The sequence below is a fragment of the Rhinolophus hipposideros genome, assembly GCF_964194185.1.
Source record: "Rhinolophus hipposideros genome assembly, chromosome: 19".
Taxonomy (NCBI): domain Eukaryota; kingdom Metazoa; phylum Chordata; class Mammalia; order Chiroptera; family Rhinolophidae; genus Rhinolophus; species Rhinolophus hipposideros.
The window spans coordinates 13,620,707-13,641,427 of NC_138065.1; the positions used below are offsets into that span (position 1 = coordinate 13,620,707).

Sequence of the window (20,721 nt, forward strand, 5' to 3'; positions counted from 1 at the left end):
CTGGGCCCTTGGACAGAGCCCAACCAGCCATTTTCCCAGGCTGGGCTAGGCTGGGCTGGAACAGGGGCTGGTGGCCAGGCCTGAGGTTTGGCTGGTTTCTGTCCGTTTTTCTATTAAACAGATATGCAAATGAGGGTGTTTGGGACAGCACTAATACAGGAGACTTTGGTAAGAAGGCTGGAGCTTGCAGAGAACCTTCCTTTCCCATGTATCTTAGAAAAAGCTTTCTTTCTGATCTGGGGCTCATCCAGCACTAGAAGCTCGCCCACTCCCATTTTTGCCACCCACACCCCAAAAGCAACTTTTCTCATGAGTCACACATGGCAGTTTACGCACTTCTTTTATTATTAAATATATAAGCAGCTTCCTATTTTTTAAATAGATATTTAAATGACTTTGTATAAAATAATTCACCACTTCCAAGTATAAAAACAAAATCTCACAGTGTGTGAGCCAATGTTCCCTCTCAGCTTTCTCAGAGAAAAAGATGGGGGTTCCTGTGCAGGTGGCCGAGGGAGACATCCAGAGGTGGCTCTGGGCCCCTCCCGCTCCTGTGTCAAGAAAGTAAATCCAACCCATTGCAGAAGCTCTTTGCTTTCTTGACTTTTAAAATACTATATGTTTGAGGGGTAGGGGTAGAGGAAGAATGCCTTTTTTCTGTGTTTTTTTTACTTCCATTTTTAAATACATATTTTCTAGTATCAAATATAGAGTCTGTGACTAGAAGAAGAAGCCCTATGGGGAAAGGCCTCAGTTGTCCTTCCCTCAGCTGTCAGCAGCAGGCAGGGGAGGTGGGGCCTGCAGACCCTTGCGTTCTAGGGCAGGAAGGGAAGGTCAAGGGCCCCAGCCCAATAGCCAGGTAGGGTGGGGTCTCCCAATGGAGAGCCCAGGGTAGTAGGAGAGGAGAGACACAGCAACACAAAGGGACCAAGGGCACTTGAGAGCCCTGTCACTGGCTGCTCAGCACTAGAGCCTTAGCCATGGCAGCTAAGGTCCTTAAGGCAGACTTGAAAGCAGATGCCTGGACCCTCCCAATCCCTCTTCCACCCTGGCTTGCCTGGTCAGAGAGATGGTGGTATTGGGTAGGCGGCAGTGAGAGCTGGAGGGCTTCTAAGAGAGACAACCCGTTCAGCCCCAGGTGCCTGCTGGCAGCGGCCTTGCAACTGTGTTTGGGGCAGGGATCCACTACAGGGCAAGAGACAGGGCTGGGGGGTAAAGATGCCTCCCCCAACCTCAGGGCCATACCCATAATTCCAAAGATCCATTTTCAGTCAGCTCATCCTGCCACTTCTCCCTGTGTCTGCCTCTTCTTCCCCTCCCTTTGTTCCTCCCGCTAGTCACTTCCCTCTTGGGAACGTCAAAGTGCAAAATGCAGAAACCTGGGCCAACAATACAGCCTAAAGACCAGCTCTGGCTGGAGGCCCAAGCAGTTCTCCCACTCTGATCCACCCTGGGGAGGCATAGGCTGGGTCAGCAGAAGGTCAGGGCTCAGGGGCTCCCTCAGTCGACAGGCGAGGCCGGCTCAGGCACTCAGTGCAGGAAGCTGGGGGAGAGGTTGGAGGGGCGGGAGGACGGACAGATGCTCGCTCACAGGGATGGACGGCAGGCCGTACAGCAGGCAGATTCAGTATTCACAGTGCAATGGCTTCCTTCATGAGAAGAGCCTCTGCGCGGCATCTGGGAGAAGCTCTGGCAGGGCTGGAGGGACAGCAGGGCAGAGGCCAGACTTGGTCTTCACCTTGGCGTCACCAGCTCAGCCAGGCAGCTCCTGAGGGCAGGGCTGGCCTCCCCTCTCCGCCTGGCAACCAGCAGAGGACATGTAGGCAAGTGGAGGGCGTAGACCCGTTGCGGGCTGTCAATGAGACCTGCAGGCCTTCTCTTCCCGTCTTTCGGGCTGCACACCTTTCTTGGAAATTCAGCCGACGCTGTCCCGCCCTGCAAATGTCATGCTTCTCTCTAGACACAAGTCCTTGCTTGTTGGCGTAGGGATCCCTTGGCACCCTACCAGTGGGTCCCCTGGGCACAAGGGCTCTTCCATTCCTCAGTGCCCACACTGTTCTCCCACGTCCACGGGCCTCTGGGTCCCTGGCCCAGGTGTTGGATGGAGGGGAGTGGGAGAAGAACACAGCCCCTGAGGGGCAGAGGGTCCTCAGCCGGGCTTGCCAGCCTCCCTCAAGTGGACGGGGGCCTCCAGGGCCCACGATAAATATCAGCAGCGTGGGGGGCATCCTCCGGCCCCCTTAGTCCAGAGTCTGAGGGTCTAGGATGGAGGCACCCCAGCCTGGCTGCTCTGGTCTAGTCCTGGGAGGCAGGAGCTCTCATGGTGGGCAGGCCATATTCCTAGGAGAATGGCTGGGGAGGAGGGAGGTGGATGCCCCCATAGTATCTCCATGGAGAGACTGTCCTGTGCGCCCAGCTGTAGAGGAGAGAAAGAAAGGAAGGTCAGCCAAGTGGGAGTGGAGGGAGGGGTCACTGAGGACATGGGTGGGATTGGCATTAGCGTTCCTGTGGGCTGTTTGGGGTGCTATAGGCAGGACTTCCTCCCATCCTTTCCCTCCTCTTCCCAGCCACCCCAGACACCGCAAGGGACCAGGCAGCTTTCTCTGGCAGTAGTCCAAGCCACTGGCCAGACTGTCCTCACCTCCTACCTCCTTCTGGGGAACCAGAGACCACAGAGGGAGGTAACGGGGCCTGGTGGAGGTCTGAGCAGGGCTGGGGGTGGGGGCCGTTGCTCAAGCAGAGGGGTCTGACAGGTAGGGAAGGGAGCACTGGAGTGTGGTTGGACCCCTCCTCAGACAAGAGTGTCTCGCAGGCCTTGGTCCAATGAGCCAAGGGCGAATCCTGTCAACTCTAGCAAAGATGAGGAGTTTCTCATTCCCACCTCCACACCGTTCATCACAGAGGGTCATCACACACAATATTCAGAACAGCAGAGCAGTGGTAACTGAAGAGGAAGAACTAGAGGCAGTTCTGGGACAAGGAAACTCCCTCCCTGCCACTTGGCATGCTCACTCCTAAACAACCCTCCTTCTGGAGGGGCCTTCCTGCATCATCCATGGGAGTCAGGGCCCTACTCACTCCTCACCCCTCCCCCGTCCTTGTCCCCTTGCCCGGCATCCTCAGAACGCTTTGTTCCCAGACCAGAAATCCCCTGGACTCCATCCAACAATTTGACTTTGGACCTTGTGTGGACCTCCTCTCCCTGACTGTCCATAGGCCCTCCTGGCAACACCAGTGATGGGTAAAGAGGAAAGATGGGACCACAGCCTCTGGCTCCAAGCCCATTCCCATGCTCTGAAGGGAGAAGGAAGGGGGAGCTGTAAGCTGGATGTGAGCCATGCTGGGTACAGCTGGCCACAGGCCCTGCTGGGGCAAAGAGGGAAGAAGGACCAAGTGGGCAAGCTTCAGCCCACTGCCCTATCTCCTGGTTCCCTGGAGTGGAAGGGCTGGTGTCTGCGTTTTCTTTCTGAGGGTCCCTCTCTCATCTTTCTCCTCAGAGCAGCAGTCAGCCTGGGGGCTGGCCCTGAATCTCCCTGAGACTCTGAGCACATGATCTGGACAGGCCCTTAGGCTGGCCCTACTGACCCAAGGAGGAGTCTGGATGTGACCCCTGCCTTGGGTTCCCTCTATCAGTGAAGTCTTGAGGGGAGGAAGACGTGAGAGCAGGCATGCAGGGAGAAGAGAGTGGGAGCGTAGAAGAGATGGCACAGACGGCCGACCAGGGGGCAGTCCGAGGGTGGAACAGCATTGAGTCTTGTCCATCTTCTGCTTACGAGTCTGGGCCATCCTCACAGTCCCGCCAGTGTTCCAGCTGACCCACTTACCATACCGACAAACAAGGGAGACCCCAGGATTACAGATGTGTTACTTTTGCTCTTGTCTAAATAGGCTCCTCTGACTTTGAGCATCTGTCAGATCTCCTATCTTCTCGGAGTGGCCCAGACATGTCACTCTACATGTGGGAAGGCCCTAAGGCACTCGCTGGCATTTGGCACAGGGTATAAGTAGAAACCAGAATGGGCCACCCCAGCTAGTCTGCCAGTCAGCCAACCAGTCAGTCAGGCAATCAGCCTGCTAGTTAGTTAGTCAACAATCTCCCCAATCAACGACTAACCAGTTAGGCAGTTACCAGCCAGTCAATTGGTCAGTCAGTCACCCAACATGCTCAACAGCCAGTCAGTCACAGTCCATTAGTTAGCTGGTTAACTGGTCAGCCAGAAAGCTGGTCAGTTAGAGACAACTGGCCAAGTCAACTGGTCAGTCAGCCTTGAAGCCAGTCAGTCAACATTTATTGAGTTCTTGGCAAGTGCAAAGAAGCCATCTTTGTATTGGAACCCAGGATAGAAAAAGAAATGCAAAAAAAGGTGGAAGACACAGTCCCTGCCCTCAAGGGGCTTACAGCCTTTTTAGAGGTGCCAAATGTACACAAACACATAAAATAAGAATGTTCAAATGTATAAAAACAACATCCAAATAAGTGCAAATCGAAATGGTATGTAACAAATACAAAAGAGCAGAGGGGTATGAACTAAAGGAGCAACCAGAAGGTGGTGGAGGAAGACTTCCTGCCACTAACTGTGGATACAGGGGAAGGAAGGGAGGGAGGGTGGTGCCGCCTGGAATCACCGGCAGGCGAGGAATAATGAGGATCATTATCCTTATCGACAACATGGGCAAGGACCACAGAAGGCACCAATCAGTGGGCAGGAGATGCACGTGGGAGGGTGAGGAAACCAGAATGAGGACGGAAAACAATTTCCACAGGCTCAGGTGATGGGCAGAAACCAACAGGGTGGTTTTCACAGGGGTGAATATAAACTGCACTTTGTTTGAAACAGTTAAGTTGTCCAAGTATAGGACAGACAGTCGGGCTTGACAGAGGTTTACGGGAAATGGAACTAGGGGTTTTAATAGACCACAAGCTCAACATATGACAACAATATGATGCAGTTGTTTGAAAAACAAAAAACAGAAAAACTAATGCAATCTTAATCTGTGTGAATAGCAGAACACTGTCCCAATCAAGGAAGGTTCACAGTCCCACTGTACTCTGAGCTGGTCAGACAACGTCTGGAGCACTGTGTCGAGGGCTGGGAGCCACATTTTCAGAGGGACATTGAGAAACGAGTGTGTCCAAAGGAGGGCGACCAGGATGGTGAGGGGTCTGAAAACCATATCATATAAGGAATGTTTGAGGGACTCGGCCCAGACATGTCACTTAGCTTAGAGAATTCTTAAAGGGGATATGGAGAACTGATTTTAGATATTGGGGGGACTCTTGTGAGAATAAGAAGACAATCATAGGGGGAGGCAGGGAAGCCAGTTATGCTTCTCATGAGGAAGGACTTCCTCATGGTGCTATTGGGAGAGAGCAGGGAGTTTGCCTGAGTCTGAGAGTGTGCAATTTGAAGCTGGGTGACTCCTTGTCAGGGATGCAGAGAGGGGAGGCCCCTTTGGAGTGGGACGCTAGGCCAAACGACCTCTGAGAGCCCTTCCAAGACTAAGATTCTATGGCTTCATGAATCTAAAAGCAGGGAAGCAGAAATGATCTTGTCTGGGGAGAAGGGTCAACTCAAGGTGCAAGCAGAGAGGAAGCTGGCACAAGATGCAGGTTAGGGGCAGCTCCTGGAGGAGCTTGGGAGCCAAGCTGAGAACAGTGTGTTGGCTATGCAAATACCCCAGGAGGATAAAGACCGTACACAAGAAGATGTTGGTTGTTTGGGGTTGGAAGATGCCAGCAAGACTAGAAGCCCAAGGCAGAAGGAACAACCAATGCAGAGGTAATAGTGCCTGGCCTCGGATGGGGCAGAGGGAATGAGGCGCTGTGGGGAGACCTGAGGACCCGGAAAGGAGAAGGTTGGCCAGCCCTGGTGATGGATGGGAAAGGGAGTAGGAAAGAGGGGCGCAAGTCAAGTCTGTGGGCCTCAGGGGAGTTGGTGGTATCACCACCAAGTTAGGGTGACTGGAAAAGGATATAGCTAGTTTTAAGGGATGGGGAGAGATCCAAAGCAGATCTTACCTTAGAATTCCCACTACACTGGCAGTTCCACCTGTCTGTCTTCATCCTGGGTCAGGAGGCTGTGGGCAGAGCACAGGGCTGGCGTAAGACTTCAGTAGCAACTGAGTAGCGAGGGGTCCCCCTAAGGTTGCCCCCAACCCCCTGCACATGTGCTCCAGCCCTCTCAGATTTAGAAGACCTGGAAATGCCTAACCCTAAGAAGAAATATCCCAGATATCTAGGAAAGAAGAGACACTCTTCCTCCTCTCCACCCCACCTCCTGTTCTGAGCTACATTTTCTCAGAGCAAGTGGGAGAAAAATCTTCCCCAAATCAAGAGGAAATAGACGCCAAGACAAGCCAGGCCATTAGTTTCTACAGAGCACCCGTCCCACCCCACCCCCTCCAAAGAAAACCAACTCTCACCTGCCCTCTTGTCGCTCCATGGGAGAATCTACTGTCTGAGGCGCTTGGTGGCTCTGGGGACAGAAAAGAGCAGGCTCACTGAGGAGCTGGGGGAAGCTGGGGGGACCATAGCCCCATCCCCAGCCAGGGCTGCCCAGGGAGTCAACGAGACAGTTACCAAAGTCTCCCCCAGCTACCCAGAAGTGGGGATCAGCCCGAGGGCCAGGGGAGCTCCCTGAAGCTCTCTGCTGGAGCTCTCGGCTGGCGATGCCGTGTCTCCCCCACCTGTGCAGGCTGTCTCCTACCCTAGGGTGCTTGGGCCCAGGCTCTGCAGAGCCCCCAGAGAACACCCTTCCCTGGCGCTCACACAGCATCGCTTTCCTCCCATCTGGGTTCTCAGCCTGCTGTTGGCCTAAGAATATTGTCTCCCACTCCCTGCTGCTCCGTCCCTTCTCCTTGACCTTATAGCTTGAACCCTCCCCATTCTTAAAAAAAATCCCTCCATTGCAACACCCCCTCCTCTGTGCTCAGTCAGACTCCTGTCTCAGTGTCTGAAGAACCCAGGCTGAACCCACGCTGACCTCCCACCAGCTGGACCTGCTCAACCACCAGACCGACCCTGCCACTGTCCCCAGGAGATGCCCTCTCCGTCATCAGGCTTTTCTTACCCGCCGCCTGCGCCTGTAGAACAGTAGGCCACCAACAGCGAGCAGGACCAGGATAACTCCGGGTACCAGCAGGTGGGAGACACGCTCCGGGGGCTGGGGCTGGGGCTGGGGCTGGGGCTGCTCATGGCCTGCGTCAGTCAAAGGAATGGAGTTAAAATTGGCTGGGGGCCTGGCCGCCCCCTCACTTGCTCGTCCTCCTTCCAGCTCTGTGATGCTCCTCCGGTCCCTGGTGCTCCTCTTGCCCTCCAGCTCCCCAAGAGGCAGCATATTGCCCCAGGAGTGGCTGCTGGGCAGCCTTGGCTGAGTAGAGAGGGTGGAGGGACCGCTGAGGCCGTGTGGCTGCAGTGATGAGGCCCTGGCAGAGGCTGGCTCCTGGTGGTCTCTGGGCGGGGCAGACGGACGGTCTGTCTTCTCAGGGGTGTGACTCCAGGCCTGGCCAGTGGATCTCACAGCACCCACCTTGGGCAGGGAGGTGCCAGTTACATATGCTGGCTGCAGACCCTTTGCCAATCGGAAGAGTGGAGAAGTTGCTGAGAAGCGGTTGCTCGGTCTCGCGGTCTCTGCCTGGATGCTACCTTCTCCTGGCCTGGAGGAGGAAAGCTCTGCCCCTTGGGGTACAGAACCCTCACCAGCCTCTCCGGAGGCCTCTTCCAGGGCCCAGTTAGTGCCCAACACAGAGTTAAGAACGTCCTCCATCCCAGAGATGGGGGCACCGACAGAGGAGCGGGGCTGAGGTGAGTCTCCGGTGGGGTTGCCCTCGATGCCTGGGGTCTCTGGTGACTCAAAGCTCTGGCAGGTACTCCTGGGTGGTCGCTGCTTGGCACTGCCCAGGTCCACTGTGCGAAGGTGCTGCTCACTGGGCAAGAGGGAGCTGTCCTCCGTCCCCTCAGAGTCAGCCCAGGTCAAGCCAGCCATAGGAGCTATGGAGGGGGCAAGGGGCTGCTGAGGGGAGACAGAGGCCAGGTCACTGCTAGGGGTGGCTTTGGGGTACAGGCAGTTGCAATCAGGCTTGGTCACCACATCTGAAAGAACCATAGAGAGGGAGAGAGAAAGACGGGGGAAGAGATAGAGTCACCAGCCTCCAGAACAGCTTTCCCAGAGGGGGTGGAGAGGGGGATATGGGTCTGGGGGGCCCCTCATCCCCTAACTCAGCCCTGGGACTGAGGAGAGGACGGGACTGGAGGCGATGCTCATGACACTGGCTGTAAGCAGGGAAGGTGCAAACTGCAGAGGACAGAGAGTGGGGTTTAGAGGCACAGGCGACGGTTACGGTCAGCGAGGACCAGAGAACAGCCCTTCCTGGAGCTTCAGCTGGCCAGATGGCGAGCCAGCGATGCTGAGCAGCCGGCCAGGAGGTTGAGCGGTGGCCTCCAGGACTAACACAAGACACCCTCAAGCCCCAAAGACAATATGTTGGCTGGAAGCAGCAAGGTGGTTTCATGCACAGCAAGGGACCACACAGCCACAGCCACAGGCAGAAACAGGCTGGGGCTGGAATGTGGCAAGGCTTGAGGCCTTGGCATTGAAGCAAAGACATTGGACTTAGCCACTGGCAGGTGGAAGGGCCTCAGGCTCTGCCTCGGGCAGCAAGGTTGTATGTAGGACGGCACACGTGGCACAGGACGCAGAGACGAAGACACGCAGGGTATACATGTGTGCACGGGGAGACTTTGAATGACGCTCAGACTTCAAATCCCGCCTGTCCCTTGAGGGGACACTCAAAGCATCCTGAGGACTTCTGCAGCCAGGGTATCCTGGTGGTTCGCAGCAGAGCTCCTGGAGCAAGGGCCCTGACTCCCAGACGGAGCTTCTGCTCTCTCCGGGGAACCCCCCACACACATTCAGCCAGACTGTAGAGCTGGTGGCGAAAGCCTCGGCGCCTCCAGGGCTCTCCAGAGGGGCCCCCTGTTTCCACTCCCTAATCTCACAGCCACAAGCATGATCCTTCTTGATGCCTTGACATGCAGACATATGTAGGTGTGCATGCACACACATGTCAGAACAGACATGTGCCTGGGACCACCCAGAGGTACATGAAGCCACATATGTACACGAAACGAGCACATCTACACACAGAGAGGCACGAGTAGCAGCCCGGCTGCCTCCCGGGAGTCCCTCCAGCCCCTGTGTGACCGCCCACTCCCTGCTCTGTTCCACACACCTTTCACCAGCCCACACTTTCTGGCCCCCTCCATACTTACCTTGTCTGAAGCATTCAGCAAAGCTGGTGTTGCAATTCTTGCTGAAAATGTTCTGGTCCTTTTTAAGGAGAGTCTTTGTTTCATTAAAGACATTCTTGATCTTCTCCAGCAACCAGACGGGCGTCTCATGGAAAGTTCGAACACAGGCCTGGAATGAGAGCAGGGCCCCCCTTCGTGAGGGCGAGCATTGGCCCCGTTCTCTAGATTCTTTGTCAAACTCCCTTGGCCTTTCTCACATCTGTCTTCTTTTTCTCTTTCATTTTCTCCCTCCTCTCTGCCCTGGTTTGCAGCAGAATCAGTCTGAGGCCGTGAGGTATGTCATTTATTCATGGATCCATATATATATATTATATATACATATATATATTTATTCCAGGCGTGTGGTAATTACCTGGGAATCATGCAATGAATGAGAGACGTGGCCCCTGGCCGAGTTGGACGTTGAGTCCAGCAGGGCATGGGCACTAAATCCATTGTCACAAGTGCAGTGAGCCCCGTGAAAAAATACTGAATGATCCTAAATAAGAGCTCAGGGCAAAGATCCCCAAGGAACCAACTGAAAGATGATCAAGGGTTAACCAGGAAAGGAGACAGGATTGGCAATGGGCATCGACTGTGCAAAGGTCCCGAGGTAGGAAACAGCCTGAACTGTTGACAAACTGAAAGAAAACTAGAGTGGCTGCAGTACTGCCATACAGGAGGAGAGTGGAGAGAGATGCTACTGAGAGAGGTCAGCAAGGGCAAGGGCCTGCAGGGCCTTGATGGCCAGATCCAAATCTGTTAACCTGACCCACAGAGCAAAGAGAAAACATTTGAGAAGTTGTTGGGGAGGTGGGTGGGCGGAGCCATGGTGTAGAGAATGGCCTGGAGCAGGCCGTGGGCCTGTGGGCCCCTTTCTGGTGTTGGTGTGTCTTAGAAGGAGGCCGGAGGCTACCCCAGCCCTGTCTGCTGAGCTACTTTTCTCACTTCTGCTCGTGGCACCCAGGCTCCCCACACGCACTGGAGCTCTGAGAAACTTCGCACACTCCTGGTATTCCTCCCAACTCTTAATGGCTCCTTCTCAGTCTCCTTAGCAGGCTCTCCATCTCCACTTGACTTCTAAATGCTGGCATTCCTCAGGGCTCAGTTGTGGGCCCACCTTTCCTTTCACACCAGACAATGCCATGCATGCCCATGGCTTCATCTATGGCCTACTTGCTGACAACTTCCAAATACCAAATATTCCCTTAAACGGAGCCACCCAGGGAAGAAGTAGGGGCTTTGCAAGGCTGTGAAGTCCTTGAAGGCATCTCTGTATCCCATGGTCTGTGCATAGCAGGCCCTTAATAAATGTTTACCAGATAAATGATGAATGAATGTAGGGATGAGAAGACCTGGGCCCAGCTCCATCACTCACCAGCTTGGTAACACTGGCCAAGTGAACTATCCAGTTTGGGCTCATTTCCTCATCTGCAAAGTCAAAACAATTTGTGCTAGCTTCCTGCAGGACTGTTGTAAGAAAGAGATAAGCTGGCTCTCTCGCTTTTCTTCACGGGGAAACCAGGAACCATCAGACAGAAGGTCCCCGATGCCCACCTGTCTCCACAGAGGCTGTGCCCTTCTCTCCTCAGGAGCTCTTCATCCCTCCGCAGCCATCTCCTCAGGAGACTAGCTCCTCTAGCTTCAATGGCTCCCTCCCTCCTGGAGTCGGTCCCCTCAGTAATAACCAGTGCCCATAGGGTGGGTGGCTTGTTAAAATACACATTCCTGGGCCCACCCACAGACCCAGTGAATCCGACTCTCTAGGTGTGCGCACTGAAATCTATATTTTAAATAAGCTCCCCAAGTGATTCTGGTGAACCTTAACATTGGAAAACAACAGCTTTAATACCTCTCTTATGAAAAAAAGCCTTCCTCTCTCAATCTCACACTCTCTCCGGCAACCTCTCTTTTTCTGCACCCTTTTGGAGCCAAACTCCTCTATCGTGTTGCCTCCATTTCCTCTCTGTTCACCCAGCTCTGCACCTGCCTCCAGCACTGACCTCCATGTTGCCAAATCTAGTCTCTGGCTGGGACTTGCGCCTCCTGCTGGTCTCGCAGCCTTCCTACCTGCTCCCTACCAGCCATTCTCCGCACAGCAACCAGAGTGGTCTCAAGCATAAGTTAGGTTAGCTCACTTGCCTGTTCACCACGGCTGCCCCCGCACTTTAGACAAAATCCCACATTTTGGACCCCAGGTGATCTGGCTCCCATCTCCTCTCCTGTCTTCCCTTCTGCTCATCCTTCGGGTTCCTGAATGTACACGTTCCTGCTTACCTTAGGGCTTTGTGCATAACATTCTCTGTTCTGGAATGTTTTGACCAGGCTTATTGTTTCCTCACTTAACCCATCTATGGACCTCAAGTGAGTTTCTTACTCAGAAGGCTTCCCTGTCTCTTCCTCACCACCCCCTTTTAGAATCCTGTTTCTCCCTCTCAGAGCCCTGTGTAGCTCTTCTTCATGGCTCGCTGTCTCACCTCCAGGTCTTCCCTCCCCTGCTTTTCTCTTCTGCAATGCAGCTATTGCCATCCGACAAACCACATATTCTACTTACATGTTCTGTTAACTGTCTCACCACCCCCAAATGTAAGCTCCATGAATGTGGGGATTTTTGTCAGTTTTTGTTTCCCAGTGTCTAGAACAGTACCTGCTGCACAGTAGGCACTCATTAACCATTTGTTGAATGAATGGTCCTCAGAGTTTGTAATTCCACTTATTTGTGCCACTCTTTGTTTAATGGCTGCCAACCTCACTTCACTATAAGCTCCATGAGGGTTGGAACTATGTTGTTCATGAAGACATTGTGAAGGCCGTGTTTCCCCAAAAATAAGACCTACCCCGAAAATAAGCCCCAGTTAAGATCGTTAGCCAGACGGACGCATTTAGTACATTATGACAATGTTCCAGAAGATGACATGAGTGTATTTGAATAAATGTTGATTGTTGTACATGAAAAAATAAGACATCCCCTGAAAACACACCCTAATGTATCTTTTGGAGCAAAAATTCATGTAAGACTCGGCCTTATTTTGGGGGAAACACCGTACCACTGTGTCTCCTGAATGCTAAGTCCTTAGCAAAGGTTTGTAGGAAGAAGAAAGGAATGAGCTAGTGAGCGAACAGTGACGGGAGTGAGGGAAGTGAGTGCACTCTGCACATGTGGGCAGGGAGGGGGCCCCCAGAGCCACCCTGTGCCTTTCCCCAGTGCTTCCAGCTCCGGACCCTCCTACCTTGTCCTGCTCTTCCCTGGGGAAGCAGTCCTGCAGCATCACAGAGAGTTCCTGGAGCGTCGCCAGGGCCTTGGCATTGGAGGTGTTGTCTTTGAAACGCATGGTGTCCTCCATTATGGCTTTCACCAGGAAAAACGCCTTCTTAAGGTAACACACCGGGTCTTTCTGACAAAGGAGAACCTGGAGTTGATGGTCTGGCCAATATGGCCTGGGAGTCCAGGCTCATGGCCAGAGGGCCCCCATCCCAGGCAGATGGATCGCTGCAGGCCGGCCGCCCCCTCCCCCAGGGGAGGGGCCACACCACTCTAGTACTAAGGAGGATGCTGCCCTCAGCTGGCCTTTCCTTCTCTCTCTTTGGGACCTGGTACTGCTGGGGAATGGGGTAGAGGAAAGGACATGTGGATGCTGATTAGAGAGAACTTCGGGTTTCTGGGGGATGAGACTTTAGTCAGAATGGGAGTGCATAGGGAGGGTGGGTTCTGGAGAACTTCTCTCTCTCTCTCTCTCTCTCTCTCTCTCTCTCTCTCTCTTTCTCTCGCTTTCACAAAGAAAGTCCTTTACTATATGGTTCCTTCTAATCCTTCAGGCCGTAGAGGTATACCTCATGGTCCAAAGAATAACCTGTGTTTTGTCTCCCTGAAGACAACGGTGGTTGCCTCAAGAGAGGTTCTGCTTTAGCTCTGTATTCCCAGCACGTGGTCCAGTAGGTTCCCAGTAAATGCTTGTTAAGGCATGAGTGAGCGAATGAATGAAATACAGAGGTTATTCGTTGGACTGAAAGGGGGGGGGGTCTCCAGTTCTAATGGAACTATGTATGGGTTAGATGTGGAGAAACTCAGAGATGGGAGCAACTTCTGGGCATCATGGCAATTTTGTATGAAGCACAAAGATGAACAAAAACAATAAGGGATAGGGTGGGGACACTTGGAAAGGTATTACAGGTATCAGGAAGAGCTTGTGCAAAGGCCTGGGGGCAGGAAGGAACAGGGAATGGGCTAGTAGCTAGGGCTACGCGTGGAGACTGAAGCTTGTAAACCCCATGCTAAACAACCTGGGCTTTCTCCTGGAATGAGGGGGGGTGCCTGACAGGTTTGATAAAAGGAAGTGAAAGTAACAGGTTAGAGTTCCGAGAGGTCTCTTTAGTGGCGGGTTGAGGTGTGCATTGGCAGCAGGGAGCACATTTCGGAAGTTCTTTAAATTGTCCAAGCAAATAATGGAGTGGGGCTGGGGCAGGACCCAGAGCTGCTGGGAGGCCAACCCAGTAGCACTTGGTGTCTGGTTGAGAGTGGGGCAGGAAGAGGAAGAAAGGGGCTAGACTGACCCCCTGGTTGCTGGCCTGCCTGCTGGATGTAGGTGACATACTTAAGCAAAGCATGTGACCCAGAAGACATATTGTTTTGCCTTAGGCTCTAGAGCCAACCTGCCTGGGTTCACATCAGGCCTGTACCACATACTATCTGTGCTCCCTTAACCTCTCTGGGGACAATAAACAAGATGAGTGTACCACACAGTAGTTCCATCAGGATTAAATTAGTAAAGTGCCTGGCACATAGTAAGACCTGACATGTGCTGGGGAGAAGGGAGCAGCAAGGGAATTGAGCCCCTCACTCTGCCTAGCCCTGGACCCTGGAACCCACAGGGATCCCCATACTTTCACCCTGCCCAGCTTTAGGATTTCTCCGGCCTTCACACTACCACATACACCCACCCTGGGAAGTGCATACCACTGCACCTTGTAAACAGCCATAACTCACCAACTGTTTCTGGTCTACAAACTCAAAGTCAATTGAACACGAGGTCTCCATCTGACTGTCAATCTGTAAGAGAGAGCCGGCCAGTGGTAGAAGGGTGTCTGCAGCTTGACTGAACTTGCCTAAGAATGGGGACTAGAGTTCCTGGGTGGACTAGGGTTTGATCCTTATCCACCTTCCCACCAACCACTTCTGGAAAGACAGGGCCAAGGCTAGGGGAAGACCTGGGCCTCCCACGTGCCCAGCGGAGGGCTGTAGAAGAATAAGAAGTCTCTTCCTTGTACCTCCCACTCCATGAAATCTGACAGGTGCCAGCTAGTTATAGGGAAGAACTAGTTAATAAAGGATATAGGACAAAAGCTCCTGTGGGAGGTAGTGAGCTCCCTGTCATGGAAGGAATTCAAGCAGAGGCTAGATGAGTTCTGGGGATTCAGGATCTGTAGGGGCTACAAGGGCTGCCCTGAAAGCCCTCCTTGGCCCCCAGAGTAGTAGTTCTGTGATTCTAAGCCTCAGAGAGTACTGTGGCTCTTGGTCTACTTTGAGTAGCTGCGGCAGCTTCATGCAGGAGGAGAAGTGTAGGGGTAAGAGAGGCAGGAGGCCCAGCCCCAAGCTCAGGGCCCTGGAGCTGGCCTTCGCCAGTAGTGCCCCACCCTGCCTGGCTGGCCAGAGAGATGGTAAATTCTCTTCTGAGCAGGACAGCAGCCATGACAGCAACCTGATTCTGCTTGGCTGAACCATGTTTGGAATTGTTGACGATTCTGCTGGCCCAATTAGCATGAAGCACAGGCTCCTTCACAGTCCTGGGTGAGCAGGCCATCTCAGCTCCAGGGTTCAGGCAAGAACCAGGGACATGAGGGAGGAGGGCAGCAAGTTAGGCAGAAGCCTCCCCTCCAAATCTGGCTGAGGCCCTGGGTGCTAGGCTGGCAGCACATCTGGGAGTCCAGGAGCTAGAGGTAACATCTGGGTACAACAGGCAGACTGGGCTGGCTCCTTAGAGGAAGCATCCTACTGAGGGACAGACGGCAGGCCTAACAAGCCTTTACATGGTCCACTATTAACATTCCAGGCAATCATTCACCCAGACAACCAGCTAGAAGCCCACTCTGTCTCCTGCCTGCAGGAGAGCCAGCCAGGGCTTCAGGGTTGGAGGGGAATGGGTCAGAGGCCCTGACTCTGAGAACGTCAATGAGGGGAGCATCATGGGAGCTGGATGGGGGCCACGAGCCATGTCCTGCACAGCCTTGTTTCTCTACCTGCCACCCCTCTCTGACCCTGCTCCCTGGCTTCTGCCTCAGTTTCCCTAGCAGGGAGAAGGGTAGGTATGGCCACATACTCACCAGCTGCTGCAGGAGCCGCAGGTGTCCATCCCCAATCATGTAGCTACAATTCTTCAAGTCCTTTTCGGTAATACTCCTGCTCACCAGGAGACAGACCAGCAGCAGCCGGGGGCCCAGCCATGTCTGTGATAGAGAGGATGTCATTTCTCCCCATCTCTCACTCTCCCCAGAAACCCCCAATGCCCTCATACCTACAAGGCTACAGCCTCTTTCCCTCACCCCAGGATGCGGCGTTCCCCAAATCCAGCTTTCTCAGGATTGCCTAACAGCCACGACACAACTTTGCTCTCTCTCGATGACAACCCAAATGTCATCTCCTCCAAGAAGCTTTCCCAGATTAACCCAAGCCAAACCTTACTATGCACTGAACTTGTAGTGAAGATCTGGGAGGTATACTACCAGTCTAAATTCCAATTCCACAGCAAACTCCTTGACTGCAGCACACATGTCTGCCCATTATTCTGTTCCTACAACATCAAACACTGAGCCAGGCATCCTGTGAACTGCCCACTCCTCTCAAGTCCATGTTCATGTACCGGCTTCCAGACTTTGAGCCAGAGACATTGCCTGGCCCTTCCTCCCACCTGATTCCACACTGGTCTGGCTCTGCTACTGGAAAAACCAAAGGCTCAGACTCAGTTTTACTGGGAACCTATCCCACGCCAGAGACCTTTGGAGCCCTGAGTGTGTGTATCAAAAGGAGCCCAGCCAATTGATCAGAGGCAGGCAGCAGTACCAGCTCTAGGCCATCCCTGGCTGGCACCCGCCTATCAGAGCCCCATCAGGCTTGGCATCCAGCCAGCTAACGCTTTACATGGCAAGGACATTTCCTGAGTTCTCGCCCCTCTTTCAGCACCCACCTGGCCCAGAAGCTGCTCCCCCTGAGTGACAGGACTCGCTCCTGATACCCTGTCATTCCCCTTCTTCCTCTTTCCCTCTTCCTCACCCCTTAGCCCTCTCCCTGGCCCCAAGTCTCCCCTTCTCCAGCCAGAGGTAGAGAAAAACCCTTGGGCTTTCTTTCCCCAACTGGAGGCCTCCTGGCAGCTGATGCCCCCAGATCCAGGGAAATGCTGTCAGGGTGGGGTGAGGGCTGGCACCTTCCTGGGCGCTGGGCTCTGCTTTGGTAATCCAGATGATGGGACAAATACTGCAAATAAATTGTTCATTGGAAAAACACAGGGAGGCTGATTTATATATAACTAAAAGCCCAAATGTTTGCCAGCTCTTACCAGGGAGGAGAGACCCTGGCCGGGCTATCAGGGGGGCTGCAGAGAGGAGGGACCTCAGTGAGACCTTGAAAGATGCGAGGTGTTGGTTGCAGAGAGAGGGAGGGTGAGGCCGGGAGGGAAGAGGCACGGGATAGCCCAATGCCATTCAGCACTGGCATGGGAGAGGGTCCTGGCCTGACCTAGGGAAGGGAGAGTGTAGAAGGGGGAGGACTGTCATGGGGGCACCTTTGGGCTGTGTTGGGCAGTTGAGGAGGTAGCCCTGGGTGGGAATGACGGCCCAGGTCCTCAAAAACCTCTGGTTCAGGGCCCACTAGAGGAAACGGGAACATGCAGAAGGTATGTCTGCTCCAGGCTGGCTGCCACTGAGGCTTTGTGCCTGGTGTAACTGGTATGGAGGAAAGGGCCATGGGGGGGGGGGGATGGTTAGGAAGACATCCTTGCTACAGCACTTCAAGATAGTGATGTTTGGGGACAGCAAAGGGAAGACAATACTTAACCCCAAGGGCAGTCTGGTTTTGGAGCTATTTCAGGCTTTAGTGTGGGATGAGTGCAGCCCCCAAGAGGGAGACCGACTTTAAGGGTACCAAAGGGGGCCACCCCTGCACCTGGGTCCCAATTTTGTTGGGAGGAGGATCTGGACTGGCGCCAAAGGGTTAACATTCTAGCTTGTATCTGGCTGGGCTGCCTCTTCTCCCGCTTCTTTCTTCCTCCCACCCACACCAGCCTTGGCGTCTGGGACAACCAGGAAGGAGTCTCTGTTGCAGGCTCAGAGAGATGCTGGGACGTCTCAGCCTAGCTGTCCATCCTCACCTGTCCCCATTCTGGTCCATCTTCCCCATCAATAAGGTCCCTGGAGAGAGCTTGGCATGATGGGTCCTTGGGCTGTCCTGTCTAAAATTACCTCCATTTTCTGTTTCTTTTTTACTTTCCACATGGTCTCACCTCCAGCTCCTTATTTTGTCCTGCTGCTTCTCACCTTGCCCTCCCGGGCTCCCTCTCTCAGCTCTGTCTCCTCTCTCCCGTTTGGGCTCTTCCTCCGCTGTGGCTCTGCTCTTCCTCTCCCCAACCTGCAACTCCCTCCCTGACCCTCCAAACATTTTTATGCTTCTCTCCTTCCATATTTCTCCTGCCATTCTCCTCCAGGGTTCCGCAGAAGCAAACCCATCCGGAGACCACTTACTGTTCATGAACGGTGCAGCCATGTACTTTCTAGGAGCTGCAGCAGCCGCTGCCCTCGGTGGGGGCAGGACTTTGCCGGAGTCCTGAGCGGCCCCAGCCCCTATCCACAGCTCCCCAGCACCAAACCCTCCTTCTACCTTCCTCTACCATCACCAAGCCCAGGATCTTTCCAACGGACTGCACCCGAGTTTGCAAGAAAAAGATTCAGAGCTAGCCTCAGGCAACTCTGGAGTCTGGTCCCCCCAGAACAGAATTGATCCAGCCACCCAAGTCCCCAACCGTTCCTGATTATGAGCTGTAACATGTAGAGGCTTGCCCAGCTCCTTCCTTCTGCCAGCAGTTCCTGGGCACAAGCCCTGGCATTCCGTAAGTGGATGACCCTGAACTTTCTCCATCCAGAAGCGCCCACTCCCCAGCAGAGTCTGGAAGCATGTGCGTGGCGGATGAGGCAGGTACCCACTGGGGAAGGAGCTACACTCAGCACACAGCCACGCCGCCTGTCCCTTAGCGGTAGCCCGTCATAAGGGAGAGAGGCAGGGGCCCCCTAGGACATGGAGCTCCTGCCCGTGGCTGCAAACCCCTCTCTCTCGCCAGCAAGTGGCTCAGTGTACCCCTCCGTGCAATGGGGCGAATAGCCTTCCCTTGCCCAGGGAAGCGCCGCAGCCCCAGGGGCAGCTGCAGGGCCACCTCCGGTGTCAGCCCGAGGGCAACCCCGCCGCGCCCGCAGTCCGAACGCGCGCAAAGATGGGCTGGCAACCCGGGCCCGCGGCCGCCGCTGTTAGGGTCGAGGCGCTGCGCCGGCCGCCGAGCCCGCGTCCAAGCCCGACCCGCGCCGCGGCCGCAGCTTACCGTGGGAGGGCAGCGCCCGGCGGCGCCCCGCGCGGTCATACGGGCAGCTGGGTCCCGGCCCGGCGCGTCGGCCGCCCCTGCTCTCTCGCTGGCTCGCTGGCCGCCGCCGAGGGCCGCACCGCTGTGCTGGGCGCGCGGAGAGCCGGCGGCGGCGTGCAGAGCACCAGGCTGACTTTCACTTTCCCCAGCCGGCTCCACCGGCCAGCTCCTCGGCACAGCCTTTTAAAGCGGAATTTGGGGGCATGTGGTTTATGGGAAATCACCCTGGACAGGCGCCAGACACACACGCGCGCGCGCGCGCGCGCGCACCGACAGACACAGACACACTCGAGAGGCCCACTGAGCCGCCTCCCCGCCCCCACCCTTGGGCTGGGCTTCCCCGCCAGCCTTCCAGTGGCCTTTCCTTCTGCGCTCAACTCCAAAGCCTTCGGCAAAGGAGCGCGGGCTCCACCGCCTCGCGCCCCTCCGCGAGCGCGCTGCGGAACCGAGCCTTGCCTTGCCTTGCCTTCCGTGCTTTCCAGGCGGATCCGGTGCTCTCTCCCTCTTTCTAACATTCCTCTCAAGGGACTTTCCCTCTAGGCCTGAAAATTCCCAAATCTGACCAGGAAATGGGCTGAGAACAGGGACAAACACTGAAGCCTGGAGCCTCCCCGGCTGTGCACGACGCAGTACCTGGAGGAGCCCGAGGCAGCGGTTTGCAGGCGTCCCCTCCTTCCTAGGAGCCCCCAAGCAGCCCTCCTAGGGTCTTGTCTCCAATTCGTGGGGCACGGTCCAGGCAGGGAGGCTAGCTACCTGACCAGGAGGGGAAGGATTGTGTCCTGGGTAGGGGGCTGGGAGGCTCTGCTGTGTGCCAAGAGGCACTCTGGGCACTTGACCTGCGGGTGATGTAAATGCTGGCTGGGACCCATGCTCCCTGCGGATCGCTAAAACATGGGGCGATTGGCACCTGGCCCCTAGATTTCCCTGGCAGCTTTTGGAAAGGCATTTACTGAGAAGATGAATCACGTTTCGTTTCTACATAGAATGACTCTAACGGAGGCCTAATAAGATGAACCTATTCATTATAATGTCAACTCCAAGAGCTTTTTCTTTCTTCATTATGATTCAATTTTTTTTTCACTTTTTTAAAATATTAGTTTCACGTTTTTATGATTCAATGTTTCAATCCCATTGTGAGACCACCTATGCCCACCTCCTGGGAAATATATGACATGGAGCCTAGCCTGGAAGAGCTTGTCACTTGTTCCAGCCCCAAGCAGTAATTTTATACTCAGATGCCCTTGCTCATTACTGGTCCCTCTGTTTGGAATGCCCCTGGCCCCACCTGTGTTTAAGGCAAACTCCGCATCCTTCAAGATGGAAATCACACCACATCCTCCACCAGCAGAGCCTTCTTCAACTCCCCAGGCAGATCAATGAGGTCTTTTCCTGTGTTTCCACTGGACGTGGCTCCTTCCTTCCTTGGTGGCTCTGATAAGTTGTTTGCCATTCATTCATCCTCCACATTATTCTAAAAAGTATGCAAGGTAGTCCTGGTGGTTATATTCTGCCCCACCCTGGACTGAGACTTCCTCCAGGTTGGTCTAACCTCCCAGGCAATAGGCCCTAGCACATAGTAGGTACCCAGTTAATAGTGATTGAGTAGAATGAGTCCATTCGAGGATCACTAATTCATTTGACAAATGTGCACCATGTGACTACTATGTGGCAGGCACAGCACTGGTCCTGGGGATAGGATGACGGACATGCTGACGTGGTCCCTACTTTCATGGGCTTGGGAGCAGTCAGAGCTAAGGAGTATGAGGCAGGGATAGGAGCTCAGAGCCTTGAGGAAGGGAGACAAGAGACAGAGCCCAG

General features: G+C 54.4%; 1 protein-coding gene across 4 annotated transcripts; it reads right to left on the minus strand.

The window, feature by feature from the left end:
• Nucleotides 1-322: 322 nt before the first annotated feature.
• On the minus strand, nucleotides 323-19,230 carry CSF1 (colony stimulating factor 1). 4 transcript variants are annotated; one of them, XM_081026041.1, is made up of 9 exons: nucleotides 18,865-19,230; nucleotides 15,608-15,730; nucleotides 14,274-14,336; nucleotides 12,520-12,684; nucleotides 9,272-9,419; nucleotides 7,071-8,092; nucleotides 6,424-6,476; nucleotides 6,020-6,078; nucleotides 323-2,416 (listed from the first exon to the last, which is right to left on the minus strand). In XM_081026041.1, exons 1-8 carry the CDS (start codon nucleotides 18,901-18,903, stop codon nucleotides 6,033-6,035), a joined length of 1,659 nt encoding a protein of 552 aa, XP_080882167.1. In that variant the 5' UTR covers nucleotides 18,904-19,230; the 3' UTR covers nucleotides 323-2,416; nucleotides 6,020-6,032. The 4 variants fall into 4 exon arrangements, with proteins under 4 accessions (XP_080882167.1, XP_080882169.1, XP_080882170.1 ...); XM_081026043.1 differs by having other exon boundaries at nucleotides 7,071-7,198; nucleotides 18,865-19,067; XM_081026044.1 differs by lacking the exon at nucleotides 323-2,416 and adding an exon at nucleotides 4,270-5,164 and having other exon boundaries at nucleotides 7,071-7,198; nucleotides 18,865-19,067.
• Nucleotides 19,231-20,721: the final 1,491 nt, after the last annotated feature.